The sequence below is a fragment of the Amblyomma maculatum genome, chromosome 4 (assembly GCF_055883805.1).
Source record: "Amblyomma maculatum isolate TAMU_Amacu chromosome 4, ASM5588380v1, whole genome shotgun sequence".
Taxonomy (NCBI): domain Eukaryota; kingdom Metazoa; phylum Arthropoda; class Arachnida; order Ixodida; family Ixodidae; genus Amblyomma; species Amblyomma maculatum.
This window is the reverse complement of record NC_139347.1, coordinates 203,800,241-203,816,271: the sequence shown is the minus strand read 5'-3', so window position 1 is coordinate 203,816,271 and position 16,031 is coordinate 203,800,241. Positions and strand designations below refer to the sequence as shown.

Below are 16,031 nucleotides of genomic sequence, written 5' to 3'. Positions count from 1 at the left end.
TTAGCCTAAATCTGAAGAAGCAACCCAACAGATTAGTAAGAAAGAAACCCATCAACGAATTAGCGGTGAGGGGGAGGGCGAAGAGCTCAGGATCTCGCTGCAGAATAAATATTCAGCTCTAACTGAGGATGGCGACATTACCCTAGAGGCAAGGAACAATAATTTTAGAGATATCATTACTGAGTGCGCGGTAGAAGTAGGCGGTAGGATAGTTAGAGAGGATACCGGTAAGCTGTCTAAGGAGACGAAAGATTTGACTAAGAAACGCTAGAGTATGAAAGCTTCCAATCCAAGAGACCAGATCGAATTGGCCGAGATATCAAAGCTAATCAATGAGCGCAAGGTGGCCGATATAAGGAAGTATAACATGGAGAAAATTGAGCATGATGTAAAGAACGGGGGAACCCTTAAAGCGGTAAAGAAGAAATTGGGCATAGGCAAAAACCAGATGTATGCGATAAGGGACAAGGCGGGCAACGTCATCACTAATATGGACAAGATAGTCAAAGTACCCGAGGAGTTCTAAACAGATCTCTACAGTAGCCAAAGTAGTCAGGACAGTAATGAGATTGGCGGTAGGGAAAAACAGTCAGACGTTCCACCAGTGACGAAGGACGAGGTCAAGAAAGCACTAGAAACTATGAAAAGTGGGAAATCAGCTGGAGAGGATCAAATAACTACAAATTTGCTGAAGGACGGGGGGAGGGGGGGATATCGTGCTAGAAAAACTGGCCACCCTGTATACGGAGTGCCTGGTGTCATCGACGGTACCGGAACCATGGAAGAATGAAAACATTATCCTCATTCACAAGAAAGGGGACTCTAAGGACCTTAAAAATTACAGACCAATCAGCTTACTGTCTGTTACGTATACGGTATTTACTAAGGTAATCGCTAATCGCTAATAGAATCAGGACAACCTTAGACTGCAATCAAGCAAAGGATCAAGCAGGGTTTCAGAAACGGTACTCTACTATCGATCATATCCATCCATCAATCAGGTGATAGAAAAATGCTCGGAATATAACCAGCCCTTATACATAGCATTCATTGATTACGAAAAAGCATTTGACTCAGTTGAAACCTCGGCGGTGATGCAGGCATTGCGAAATCAGGAGGTAGACGAGCCGTACGTGAAAGTGCTGGAAGATATATATAGTGGCTGTGCAGCAACCATAGTTCTGCATAAAGAAAGTAACAAAATTCCCATAAAGAAAGGTGTTAGGCAAGGAGACACAATCTCCCCAGTACTATTCCCAGTTTGTTTAGAGGAAGTATTCAGAGACTTGGAATGGGAGCAGTTAGTGATAAGGGTAGATGGAGAATACCTCAGTAATCTGCGATTTGCTCATGACATTGCCTTGCTGAGCAACTCGGGGGATGAACTGCAAATAATCATTGATGACCTAGACAGAAAAAGTAGAAAGGTAGGCTTGAAAATCAATACGCAGAAGACTAAGATAATGTTCAACAGCCTAGGGAAGGAACAGAAGTTTACATTAGGTAGCGAAATACTGGAAGTAGTAGGCGAATATGTCTACTTAGGACAAGTAGTAACCGCCGATCCGGACCATGAAAAGGAAATAACAAGAAGAATAAGATTGGGATGGAGCGCATTTGGCAAGCACTCGCAGATTGTGACTAGCAGCTTACCGGTATCGCTCAAGAGGAAAGTATACAACAGTTGCATCTTGCCTGTACGCACCTATGGGGCTGGAACGTAGAGGCTAACCAAGAGAGGTCTACTTAAGTTGAGGACAACCCAGAGGGCTATGGAACAAAAAATGGTAGGGGTAACATTAAGAGATAGAGCGCAGAGTGGGTCAGAGAAATAACTCAAGTTACCGACATTCTATAAGAAGAAGAAATGGACATGGGCAGGACATGTAGTGCGAAGAGAGGATAACCGATGGTCGCTGAGGGTAACAAACTGGATTCCAAGGGAAGGAAAGCGTAGCAGGGGGCGGCAGAAAGTTAGGTGGGCGGATGAGATTAAGAAGTTCGCAGGGGTAAAGTGGATACAGCTAGCACAGAACCGGGTTAAGTGGAGAAATATGGGAGAGGCCTTCGCCCTGCAGTGGGTATAATCATGCTGCTGATGATGATGATGATGATGTAACACACAGGTTGCGGGCGCCACCAGCCGATCAAATTATAAGAGTAAAAGTGGATTCAAACTTGTTCTGGCGGGCAATTGTAGTCGGGGCTGCGTTTCTGACGAACCGCCTGAGTAGGTGGTTCTTTGAGCCATTCGCTGCTGTGAAGAGAATAAGTTAGCATATTGTCTGTGGTAGTCAAAGCATGGCGCATTTCAAGCCGGAGTCCAGGAATTTGATGGGGGTCGCAGGTTCTGCCTGAAGCATGCAACCATCATATTGGTGTTCCTCCCGGAACGCAGAATCTTTCTTGCATAGCAGTTCTTGAAAGATTCGGTGTATTAGATCAGCCATCGACTCCGGGGCACTTACATCAACGCTCGCGGCAGAAGTGACCTTTTCCAGTCACCGAAATTTAGGTGTCATGAGACGCAACTTCTAGCTTTCGAAAGTGCCGAAGTGTCTGATGACACTTCGGCACTTTAGAGTGCCGTAGAGTTTAAACTATCTTTCCTAATAAGAAACTCTATAAGTATTCAGCGATCCTATTGAGTAAGTGCCTCACTTTATCTTCCTTAGATATCAGTGGGTTTACGATCTTGCACAACTTCACAATGTCCTCGATATATGTGGTGCACCTCTCACCCAGTACCTGGGCTCGCTGCATCAATGTTTGCTCTGCGCGTTTTTTTCGCTGATGAGTCGCCAGTGCAGTTCTTGATTTTTTATGTGAAATGATTCCAGCTGGTAGATGACTACTCATGATTGTCAAACCAAACTAGGGCCGTGCCTTCTAAGACTACGTTCGCAAGTTTTACGGTTAAATCCCAACGAGTATACAGGCTCACTCGTTCGTAGTTGGTCAACCACTCGTCGACATAGCCGTCAAATTTTGCACCGAAGTTGCGCGGCCCGCGATAATGCTGCTAGTTCCCCACCGCAGGCGTTGCTCGGCCAGCGTCACCGTCTTGAATCAGTCTTGATCTACCCAGTAAGCTCCATCGCGACTGTTACGTATAGAGTATGTAAAGGGGGTGTTTATTTTTAGACTAGGCTCTGAAAGTCCTCTCGGCACGCCAGCTTCTTCTTCCTCTTCGTAACATTCCAGCTTCTTCTTTTTCCTTTCCACGACGCCCCAAAGCACGTCACAATATATTGATATCCACGCAGCATGAATAACTCTGCTACAAATTCGTTTTCAAGGTCACCTAATTGTGACGGAACCTCAAAAATGAATTTCGACAGCTCAAATTTGAGAGCCACAAATTTGAAACACGTCACTATTTTAGAACCAATCAGAGAAACAATATGGCAACGAACGTGGCCATGCGTATCGCGAATAGGACCCCAAGATTATTTGATTATTTTACAATGTACGCTGACGCCGCACCTCCTTCAGGGCGAGGAATTTCACGAAATCGGGTCAATACTACGCCTGAGTTTTTATGCATCTCAAAACTTCGCCTTAACTACACCGACATACGAGTAGGACATCCCGAATGCGCCGCAGATTGCTGCCGGACGTATGTGACGTTGACACGCTAGTGCGGACGTTTATTGTTGTCAAAGATTTATTCCCTCTTCTTTCATCAACTTCAAGAACCGAATCAGAACAAGACATGCAGACCGGAATTCGTTTGGGTGTCGCAGGTCGTGCTACCGGTACATGTCCGAGTCGATTCAACTGAAGGACGCGTTGAAAGAGGCGCACGATTTGCTTGAAATCAATCTGCTCTTGAGGGCCGCCACCGTCTACGGCATGGTACGCTACCTGGTGCGACAAGTAATGCAGGTAGGTTCCTCACTCATGTCGTGCGCGTATGCGGTTGCAAGTTTCTAGACTAAAAGGAACGTGAACTTGCACTCTTCTTGGTATTCGCTAGCAAAAAAATGTTCTCGCTTATAAAACCTCGTTTCGAGTAGCTGTGCAGCTCTTGGCGTGAAAAAAATTGGCCATGCCTATATATTACCAAGGCTGCATGAACCGGGTTCAATACTGTAATTATAGCACATTTTATCCACAAAGGTGTAGCCCTACTGCTACGAAAGAAGCCGGTATTACTTTGACAAAACTATTGCTTTCTAAGGAAAATTCGTCCAGTTCCAAAATGATTTCTTTCCTCAACTGTTCTGTTTATGCGAGACCTGAGCAACATTTATATCTAGTGTTCGACTCAATTCTAATGAGCAACTTCTTGTGTAGCATCGTATGATTTGATTTCTATTTGTTTCTACGATTGTGTTGCGCCATCTCTAGCGTGTATGTATATCACTTTCGTCGTGGGGCAATCAAATAAGTAAGCTTACTAATTTTATAATTGGTCGCATCTGACAAAATGCGATGAATACAGGTGCCTGTGATAAGTAAAGTTGTTCTTGACTACCGCTCGACCGGTGAGCTTTGACTTCGTTTATTGATGCGGCTGCGGTCCGGGCGTCCGGCACAAGATTGGTGAATATGAAGACTAGGCGCAGACTGTCGGCGTGACGTCAGGCGTGTACACACGGTAGAAGCATGTTTCGTCGAGTTCGATAGCAATTGTTTGCCCGACGTCACTGCACTATCACTTAATTGTCTCACATATTTCAATGGTAAACTTACATCGCCGTCAGCACGTCCACTACATCCACAAGTGAATGCTTCGAGATTTTTTTTCTTCTTTGCTGCCTAGCGCCGGCATCGAGCGCAAGCAGTAAGTTCACTAAAAAACCGCATGATTCCTTATAAGAAGCGATGCATTCAAGAATTAAGTAATTCACCTCTCTGCCTTTTTTGTTCACTCTGTGTGTCATGTACACCTCGTAGCACTTGTCCTATGTGCCTCTGGTGTCCTCGTCTGTATAGCGCTAAGCCCTTCAGCAAAATCGTGACCTACCAACTGTCCCAGAACTCCACTTTGATCATCTACACCCCACAAAGCTATAAAGCCGCATGCTGTACTTTGTTATACCCCGCCAATATATATAGCTGTTAGAAATTTCAGAGGTTGCCCCGACAATCGATGTCTTGAGCAGAGTGAAGCGTGAAATGCCGCGAACCACAGCAAACCATTTGAATCTTTATTTATTGCTTTCGTAAGCCGCCAGCACGACCCCTTATTACTTTTATCACTTTGTTTGTATACTCTGAGGGTCTTCGAGACACGTCATCATCATTTTCTTTATCGTGCAATGTGCGCTGATCTGGAATTACTTCAGCCGTGTGCGGGGCTTCCGCGTTTACTCACGTTGTAGAAACCACCTTTGGCTGATTTAAGAGAACGTGTTCCTATGCGATTTAGTTACATTCAATTCTTCATATTCAAATTCTTCTTAACTGTGTTTGTCCAATATGGTTCGCCTTTTGAAATACTAATGATTTGGCTGCTTTATTTAGGTGCTTCTTGGCCGACTTTAAATTGACAAGTGCAACAGACATTCGTAGTTCGAAGACCAGCGAGCACGCCTGCTGCTATTGCAGGCGCCAGAGCTGGTTAATTATTTCACAGGTGAAAGTTAGCTCAATAAGGAGTTTATGCCAGGGCAATCCCAGTCTCCTTGTCAGTTATCTCTGGACTCTCTCCACCACGGGCCAATAATCAAGTTTCTTCATAAAGCTAATATAACATGTGCAAATGTTCTTGCCCACCAGGTTTACAGCGAGAATAGCATCTTATATTTTACTTTTATTTAAATGCTTTGATTTATCTTAACATTTCTTGTTGTTTTTTGCGGTAAACCTGAATATTCCGGAATAAGTATTCTGTTCTAGCAACAGCACAATCTTACCCTTCCCAGCGCAAGAGTTGTCTGAAAGAAAGTGCGCTACATCATGTCACAGTGTTTTCCGTTATGATGGAAGCTACAATTGATAAGATGAGATCAAATTTTATTACTTTCCAAAAATGAAGAAAAAGGGGAACGAAAAATAGCTACAAGAAATCAGCTCGACAACGCCCGCAACGCCCGGCCCCCTTGGGTGCAGTTGAGCAGCATTAAAAATATAAAACCACTAAAATCGAGGTTTTACAAAATCAAAATTTTAGAACACAGTAAATCACATAGCAACATGTAATGAATGATCTATGACGCAAGGTAAACTGGATGTCGTCAAGCGAGAAATGGACAGATTGAACATTGATATCTTGAGTATCAGCGAGCTCAAGGGGACCGGGGTGGGAGAATTTAATTCCGGCGACCATTATGTCTTTTATTGTGGGCACGAATCCAGGAGAAGGAATAGGGTTTCATAGTAAACAGAAGAATGGGCAATGCAATGCTAGGGTACAACCCCAAAAAGGACCGAGTGATTTCACTTTGGATCCAAAGTCACCCTTTCAACATGACAGTTATCCAAGTCTATGCACCAACCACTACTGCTGAAGAAGCTGACGTTGAGAGATTGTATGCTGACCTGCAATGCCTTTTAGACCACACTCCCTTATCAGACGTCCCTTTTCTCATAGAAGACTGAAATGCTAAGGTAGGGAGCGAAGGAATATCCGGAATTACAGGCAAGTTCGGTCTTGGTGAACCAAATGAAGGTGGGCAGAGGCTAGTAGAGTTTTGCCTAAAAAGCAACCTGACCATAGCGAATACACAGAAGAACTGTACAAGGACACGGATGTGCAAATCCAACATAAGACGGTTGTAATTACTGATCTCGATCCGGGCATCCTGAAGAGTGAAGTTGAATTGGCTTTAGCAAGCCTTGCTAAGAACAAAGCTAGCATAATTGATGGCATTCCAGCTGAGTTGCTTCAAAATCTCAACCTTGACGCTGTTAACGTTCTGTATACGTTATGTCAGCGAATTTGGAAACACTTCAGTGCTCACAGAATTGGAGGAGGTGGGTTTGCATCTCCATTACAAAGAAAGGCAGCGCCAAAGATTGTTCCAGCTACCGCACGATCGCGCTTATTTCGCATGCTAGCAAGGTGATGTTAAAAATCCTCCAAGGTAGGCTGCAGCAGTAGTGGATTGGGAGCTTTCGGACGTGCAAGCTGGGTTTCGCAAGGGCAGAGGAAATAGAGACCAGATTGCCAATTTTCGCTGGATCATGGAAAAAGCAAGAGAGTTCCAGAAACCCATCTACTTCTGCTTTATTGATTATGCGAAAGCGTTTGACTGTGTAGATCGCACAGATTGTGGCAAGCTCTCCAAGACATGGGAGGTCCAATTCATCTCATCTGTCTCCTCAGGAACCTTTATGAAGGGCGAGAGGCCACAGTCAGAACTGGGCATGGTCTTACTGATTGGTTTCCGATTGAGAAAGGAGTGTGACAAGGCTGCATACTGTCGCCCTGCCTATTTAACCTATATGCTGAGTGCATCATGAGGATGGCCGGTCTGGACGAGTCTTCAGCTGGAGTGAAGATTGCTGGAAAACGTATGAACACCATTAGATATGCGGATGATACCACTTTAATGGCAGTAAGTGAAGTGAAACTCAAAAGACTTTTTATGCGCATACAAGAAGAGAGGGAGACGTTTGAGCTTACATTGAACATTAAAAGACAAAGGTTATGGCGTCTTGTCCTATCAAGTCCTGGAGCATCAAGGGGCAAGAAGTGGAAGCTGTGACATGTTTTCTCTTCTTGGGCTCCAAGATTACCCAGGAAGGAGACTGCAGCCATGAATTTAGGAGACGCCTGCATCTGCAAAAGAGAGCCATCGCTAGCCTTGACCACCTTGTAAAAAGCAGAGACATTAAACTGCCAACCAAGATCCGTATAACTCGTGCTATGGTCTTTCCAGTTGTGATATATGGATGCGAGAGCATGGCGTGATAGGGTCCATAGGGTCACGAAAAGTCGGACACGACTGAACTGAACAGACATTTTCAAAGTTTATACAAGGGACAAAATTGCTGGGCGAAAATATACGGTGTACACGTGGCAACACGTAATCACATCAATGTACATACAAAAGAAACAAAGATACATGAGAAGCATAAAGATGGAGAGTGATATTGTAGCCGAAGAAGAGGAAGTGGGAACGTTCGGTGAAGAAAGAATACACTGATGTGGGCGACTCTTTCGGTGTTCTGGGTATACCCGCCATCGCGCTGGTTCCTGCTGCCGCCCTGCTGACCTGCGGTCAATATCATCGTCGCGTCTTTAGGCTATGACGTGACATTTGGTGGAGTCGCCGGGTACGAATCCCATGCAGCGTCGCTCTACACGTAATTCGATCCCGGTCTTAGGTTCAGGCCGCCGAATTTTCTTCTAATGTGATACAGCAACTGAAAGCCGCTCCAGTCGACGTCAACAAGGCCAACACTCGGAATTCGGACTCTTGCCCGTGGGGAAGACCGCCAGGGCTCACGTAACCATGGCCTCCCAACCACAGCAATCCGACAGTGCGGCTGCTGCGCGGATAATCTACAAGCCGGTGACACTAAGGACTATCTCCCCATTTCGTGGTGATGGCCTGGACAAGGCTGAAGACTGGGTTTAACGTACATTACGTACGGGTTGCGCCCCACAACGGGTGGACCCCCGATCAGTGCCTTCAGATTATCTACTTCTCTCTGGATGCAACGGCACGGTACTGGCCGAGAACCACGAGGCCTCGTTGACCTCTTGGGAGCTCTGCAAGAACGAATTGGTGCGCACGTTTGCGAACCGGCACCGGCAACAGCACGCCAAAGATCTCCTTCAAGCTCGAATTCAGGGCCCTGCGAAAAGTGTGAGGAGCTTTGTAGAGGACGTGTTGCGCCTAAGTGCTCGCACGGACCCACAGGCTACGGAGAAAACAAAAGTGCGCGCCTTAATGCGGGGCGTCCGAAACGAGATCTTTGGCGGACTTGTACGCGATCCGCCGATTACTGTAGCCAGTTTTGTGGCTGAAGCAATTAACATTGAGCGCGCATTGGCCTCGCGAACAAAGCAATATCAGCGACTGGGAACCTACCCCAACTTCTCCAGCCTTGCCTCGTCTGGACCTAGTGGTGCTGGCCTCACTGACTACCGCGAAATCATTCGCGAAGTGATGCGCGAAGAGCTCAGGAGGTTTTTGCCAGCTCCGGAGCAGCCTTCCCGAGTATCCATCGCTACGGCTGTTCGTGAGGAGGTGCGTCAGGCATTCACGCCGGAAGCCATCTCTACTGGGCCAGTGGTTGCTGGTGCAGAACAACCGCCGGCTGAAAGTTAGGCTGCCGTTCTCTGTCGGCCTCCGCCCGTGCCTCACCAGTACCAACGGGTTACGGATTCTGGGCCTCGACGCCGGGAATTCCCGGCGCAGCAGGACACATACTCGGAGCTGCGGAGACGAAGAAAAGCCGACATCTGAAGACCTGCGGCAGCCGACCGTTGTGTTTCCACTTTGATGAACCTGACCACATGTACCGCCGCTGCCCATACCGAGATCTCGGCCTGCGAGGATTCAGCCGGAGCGACCGACTACTTCGTTACGGTTTACAACCCCGAGATATCCAGGAGTACCTTCGACGCACTTCATCTGCGATGCGAACCGATGACCATGATTATCTTCGACCCTCTTCATCGCCGATGCAAACCAATGACCGTGTTTCTCGCTCGCACTGACCACGCCGCCCTACCATGCCTCCTCACGGGTCTCGCAGTGAGAGCTTGTCTCCTCTTCCTCGTCGGGAAAACTGAGGTGGCGTTGCCGAATTCGGCCGAAAGAAAGAGCCTCCGCGTACGCTTGAGATCACGAACGACGGCAGACGCGGAATTGAAAATGGTTTGGTGGCCTCTATTAATGTAGGCGTTATTATCGACGGTCACGTGGCCACTGCACTCGTTCGCACTGGCGCCAATTACTCGGTATTCAGCGGAAAGTTATGTCGCCGACTTGGAGAGGTGACAACCCAGTGGGATGGGCCTCCGATACGAACCGCAGGAGGTCACCTTGTCGTTCCAGTTGTAAAATACACCGCTCGCGTCGAAATTCACGATGAGACATGTCCCGCCAAATTGGTGATCTTAGAGAATTGTTCCATGGATGTTATTCTCGGAATGAACTTTCTTCATGAATATGGCGCAGTCATCGATGTAGAGCAGAACACGTTGACTCTCCGAGCACGTTCTTCATCGCCGAGGTTTCGCAGAGCCACCCAGTTGCACTTAAAGTTGATGCCGAGCATGTTAACTTGCCACCGCTCTCGACAGTATTTCTGCCTGTTCGATCCGAGATCCCCGCATGTGGCGAAGGCCTTCCGGAAGGAAGTGTACAACTGTTTCTTTCGAAGGGAATTGGTTTTGCGAGAGAAATAGCCCATGTTCATTGAGGGTGTGCGAGCATCTCGGTGACGAACTTTAGGAAGGAGCCGCAGCATGTGACAAAATGGGCTGTTATAGCCGATATAAAAGAGATAAGTGACGCTTGTGAGGCTGGTCTGTTGCCTGAGAGAGAAATTCCGCTAGAACCGCCCGAGGAGGCAAAACCCTTGCAACTAAACATCGAGGAAAAACTTGAGTCGTCCCAGACACGTGAATTACTCGAACTTTGGCTTCGTTACCGCGATTGTTTTTCAACGACATCCAGGGTACGCCAGACGCCCGTCGCGAAACAAAATTATTTTCGATGGCGCGGCCCACCCGACTCGCCAACCGCTGTACCGAGGTTCCATTAATAAAAGAGAAGCAATCCAGGACCAAGCGCGGGAAATGCTACATGACGATGTCACCCAGCTTTCGAACAGTCCGTGGGCGGCACCTGTTGTGCTGGTACGCTTCAGTTTTGTGTGGACTACAGGCGACTCAACAAGGTGACAAAAAAGGATGTGTATCCACTGCCCCAAATCGACGATACACTCGATCGGCTCCGTCATGCCCGCTATTTTTCTTCTATTGATTTGAAAAGTGGATAATGGCAGGTCGAAGCGGATGAGCGAGACCGAAAGAAGACCGCGTTTACAACACCGGATGGCCTGTATGAGTTCAAGGTGATGCGTTTGGCTTGTGTATTTCAACGCATCATGGGCACTGTGCTCACCGGACTGAAGTAGCAGACGTGTCTAGTTTATTTGCATGACGTTGTTATCTTTTCAAGCACCTTCGCTGAACATCTTGCGCGCCCCGAAGCGGTTCTTCGTGCTATCTATACAGAATGCCGGACTCACATTCAAGCCTTCGAAATACCGGTTTGCATATGGTACGCTCAAGTTTCTTAGGCGTATAGTCAGCCACAGAGGCGTGAAACCAGATCCCGAGAAAACAGCGGCCGTGGCGTCCTTCCCACCACCGTCAGACAAAAAAACGGCCAGAAGCTTCCTTGGTCTCAGCGCTTACTTCAGACTTTTCGTTCGCAACTTCGCCCAGATCGCAGCGCCGCTAATACACCTTACGAAAAACAGCGTCGACTTTGTGTGGAATGAAGAGCAAGAGTTAGCATTCAGGCAACTAAAGCAAGCCCTTTTGTCACCACCTCTAATAGGCCACCTCCACCAAGATGCCGACACTAAACTCCACACGGACGCCATTAACAAAGGACTAGGGACAGTGCTTGTACAACTCCAGGATGGCGCTGAGCGTGTTACTGCGTACGCAAGCCGAGCTCTTTCCAAGGTGGAAGGCAATTACTCAACAAAAAAAAAAAGAGTGCCTCACCGTCATCTGGGCCATAACATCTGCAGGGCCGCCCGTTTCGTGTGGTCACCGACCACCATTCGCTCCGCTGACTGGCCAATCTTAGGGATCCCGCGGGCCGGCTTGCAAGGTGGAGCATTCGGCTACAGGAGTACGAAGTCACGATCGTGCATAAATCCGGAAGAAAACATCATGATGCTGCGTGCTTGTCTCGAGCCACCGTGGGACCATCGCCAGGCGGCGCAGATGATGAGGAAGACAGCTTGCTTGGAGCCTTGAATCCTAACGGTATGGCAGATCGGCAATGAGATGATCCACAGCTTCGTCAACTGATGGCGCATCTCGCAGGAGACGATGATGCGGTACGTATTCTCCCTGCATTTATTATCCGGAATGGTGTCTTGCACAAGATGAATTTGGGCAGCAGCCTGAGATCGTGGCTTCTTGTTTTGCCGGAAGAGCTGCGCAGTGAGGTCACTGAAGCGTGCCACGACGATCCTACCGCTGGTGATCTAGGATACACCAGAACGCTTTCGCGTGTTCGAGAAAAATATTATGGGCCGAAACTCGCAAAGTACGTGCGCCAATAAACAAGAACCTGTCGCGAGTGCCAAAGGCGAAAAAAACCTGCGACGCGACCAGCGGGTCTTCACCAGTTAATCGAGCCACCGAGTGTTCCGTTTCATACGACTGGAATAGATTTTTGGGCCCATTTCCGATGTCGCAATCAGGCAACAACTACATTATCACAGCGACGAACTATCTAACGTGCTCCGTGGAGTACCGCGCACTGCTGTCGGGAGTGGCTGCTGAGGAGTGAAATTTTTAATCGAGAGCATTGTCCTCCGGCATGGTGCCCCAGCAGTGCTGCACCATCCACCGCTGAACAACAGCTTATCATCCGAAAACTAATGGACTGACGGAGATGCTCAACAAAACGACTGCCTATATGATCGTGATGTAAGTGAACATCGACCATCGGAACTGGGACAAAGTACTGCGCTATGTCACGTTCGCCTATAATACCGCAGTCCAGGAGACCACCCGTATGTCCCACTTCCAGCTGGTGCATGGAAGGCAAGTAACCACCATGCTTGACGCTATGCTGCCTCACGCACCGCCAGACGACGTAACTGATGATACCCGGCTAGTATGCGAACGCGCGGAGGAGGATCGACAACTGGCCAGACTTCACATGTGACACAAACAGCGTACCGATGCTCGTCACTACAACCTCCGGAGACGTGACGTCAATTTCCGCCCAGGTGACAAGGTGTGGGTGTGGACACCGGTTCACCGCCGAGGGTTTTCAGAAAAACTCGTGAAGCGGTATTTTGGGCCGTACACAGTTGTTCGTTGAGTCGGTGAACTTAATTATGAGGTGCTGCCCTGTGTAATGCAACCGTCGCCACGCCGTTCCTCGCGTCCTGACATTGTGCACGTAGTGCGGCTTAAGCCGTATTACCAGTGATCACCGAGAACCCTTCATTCTAGTGTGTGCTTCGGCGCGGCGATCAATTCATTTTGTGTTTAGCATCGGGACGATGCTTCTTTTCGAAGGTAGGCAGTGTAGCCGAAGAAGAGGAAGTGCGACCGTTTGCTGAAGAAAGAAGACGCTGATACGGGCGATTCTTTCGCTGTTCTGGGTATCCCCGCCGTCGCGCTGGTGGTCTCCTGCTGCCGCCCTGCTGAGCTGCGGTCGATATCATCGTCCCGTCCTGGTCTGGGGGCTGCATCCAGCACAGCGAAATATAATAATGAACTAAAAAGGAGGCATTGCTTAGGAACCTACTGGGAAATGTATGCATGGCTATAGAATTCAGAAAAAAGTGATCGTGCAGATTGTGTGTTGGTATCCGAACCAACACAATCAAGGACATTCAGGAAGGCGGCGATGCGAAATGATAAGTATTGATTGCCGTATGTTGTGCGGCATAAATGCTCGATCCAAGAATTATTTTGCCTATTATTATGGACGCGACTGCTAGCTGGTAGGTTGAATAATATAAGAAAATAGGTGTTCCGGGTGCGAATAGCAACCGTTCATTATCCATTGAGGCGGAATTAATACATAGATCCAATCGAACGCCTGCCATCTGATGAGAAATGGTAGGAAGTATGATCCCGGTACGAAATATTCGCAATGGCTCTAACGGCGCGTACCGGCAAAATGTTAGTTTATGAAGGCGAAAAGCAAAGTGCCCGTGTGCTGTGCGATGTCAATGCACGTTAAAGAACCCCAGGTGGTCCAAATTTCTGGAGTCCTCCACTACGGCGTCTCTTATAGCCTGAGTCCCTTTAGGACCTTAAACCCCACAAACCAACCAACCAGTTTATGAAGGTTTGCTTGGGACGTGGTAGCCCAAACAAGATAGCAATAATTAAGTGTTCATAGAAATAAGGAGTTGTATACCATTCTTTTTGCTTTATTTGATAAGCTATGACGGTATCTATTTAATATTCTTCCAATTCTTTTTAGCTTGCAGCAAACATGTTCAACATGCTTATTCTATGCTAAATGTTCGAAAAAGAAAGACCCCATGAGATTTAACGTGCGTCTGCAGTTCAATTTCGTCGTTTACCTAGAACAGTCTTTCTGTTTTACTGACATTGGTACTTTTTGTGCGATAATATATTGTTTGTGTCGTTTTTCTACTAATTTCGAAAACGTTATTTTCAAACCAACCCTTAATCAACTGCAATGCTAGGATTGCCACGGATGCCGTTTTATTTCGGCTTTCAACCTTAATGTACAATGCGGTGTCATCTGCATACCCGATCCATTGAATATTCTTAAAAGTCAAAAAGATATCATTTTAGAACTTACAAATAACAGGTGATCCAGAATACTCCCTTGAGGCACTCCGGAATTTACTTCCAGGCAGGTAGAGATTACATTATTGTACCTAACATACTGTGAACGATGTTGGAGGTATGATGCTAAGAGAGTATTGAAAGTTCCGCGTATGCTGTATTGCCGAAGTTTCATTATGAATGGTTTGTAATTTGCGTAGTCAAAGGCGCTTGAAAAATATATATGTAATGCCCAATACAAATTGTTTATTCTCTAAGCCATCAATTATGAGTTATTTTTTATTTAGGAGAGCTAGTTATATAGATTTACGTTTCAGAAGACGTACTGACAAAGCGAAATGAGTGAGTGCTTCTCACAAAGCGAATAAAGGCGACTATGCATACTTTTTTCTAATCATTTAGCTGAGACGGGGAGGATAAAATAGGCCTAAAATTGTTCATATCGTTCCTGTCACTCTTTTTTGTATATCACAGTTACCTTGGCTACCTGCGTTCTGAAAAAGTGTTTTGTTCAAAGGCTAAATTATATATACCAGTCAGCAGCGTGACTATAGGGTCGATAATATACATAATAGGCAGAATTTGCGTGTCATCAACGTCCCAGGATTTTACATTTTCAGGTGATTGCATATGGGAACGACTTTAATCTCATCGGTGCGAAAGAATGCCATGCTATCAAGGATGCTTGGGGTGTAATAAGTAGTGGGGTAGTAAGCTGCACCAGAGCTATCGTATGGTCAATGGATATGTAATGCCTATTGAAAGCATAATACAGTACAATCAGTGCTAGTGATAACTTCATCACTCGTTTCGGTGCTAGTAATGATGACTGAACTAGTTTGCTTGACGTTATTCAGGCGCTTCCACGGGAGTTCAGTGTTTCTGGTTGCCTCGTTTCTATAGGTAGCGAAGGTTTCATCCTTGCAATTTTCAGTTTTGTATCTAACTGATTTCTGTATGTTTTGTAGGTATGTGGTGCAATTATATATTTAATATTGACAAATTTTCAGCAAAACAAGGTTTTGGCAATTATTTGGTTACGTAGCTGGCGTGTTACCCAGGATTTTGGTGATGTTTTGCACCTTCGTCGCACTGTAAAAGGAAAGTGTTTTAGGTAAAGATTTGTAATATCCGACACAAGAGCTTCGTACACGGCATTAGCCTCAGTTGTTGAAAGAATGCGGTTCCAGTCATGACTGAACATCGGCTCGAAACGCAGCCAAGGAAGACGAGGTTATATTTTCTGTGTACAGTATAGGAGCATCGTTTCTGAGTGTAGATTATCTTTTGTATGAATGAAAGCGACGATAGACAAGCGATAACTGATGTATTCAAGCGCACCGCGTGAAAAAAACACTTTGATCGACATTAGTGATAAACCAATCGAGAAGAGTTCGGACACGGTCGTAACACGCGTTGGAAAATTTATAATGCTTAAAAACTCATGCGATTCTAAAACAGAAGAATATAATTTTTGGTTTTGGCAGTTTTAATCATATCAATATCTAGGTCGCCACCAAGGAAAAGCAAGCATATGTTCGGCATATGAAATTAGCAGTACTTTCAAGGAAGAGCAGAAACTTTTTCA

General features: G+C 46.5%; 1 protein-coding gene across 1 annotated transcript in view; it reads left to right on the top strand.

The window, feature by feature from the left end:
• The window catches only part of LOC146194023 (neprilysin-1-like), a 77,378-nt gene that overhangs the window by 11,215 nt on the left and 50,132 nt on the right, over window positions 1–16,031 (top strand). Inside the window, exon 4 of the mRNA XM_084600674.1 lies at window positions 3,747–3,888. Within this exon, the coding sequence (XP_084456800.1) occupies window positions 3,747–3,888 (142 nt within the window). The remainder of the gene's footprint in view (window positions 1–3,746; window positions 3,889–16,031) is intronic.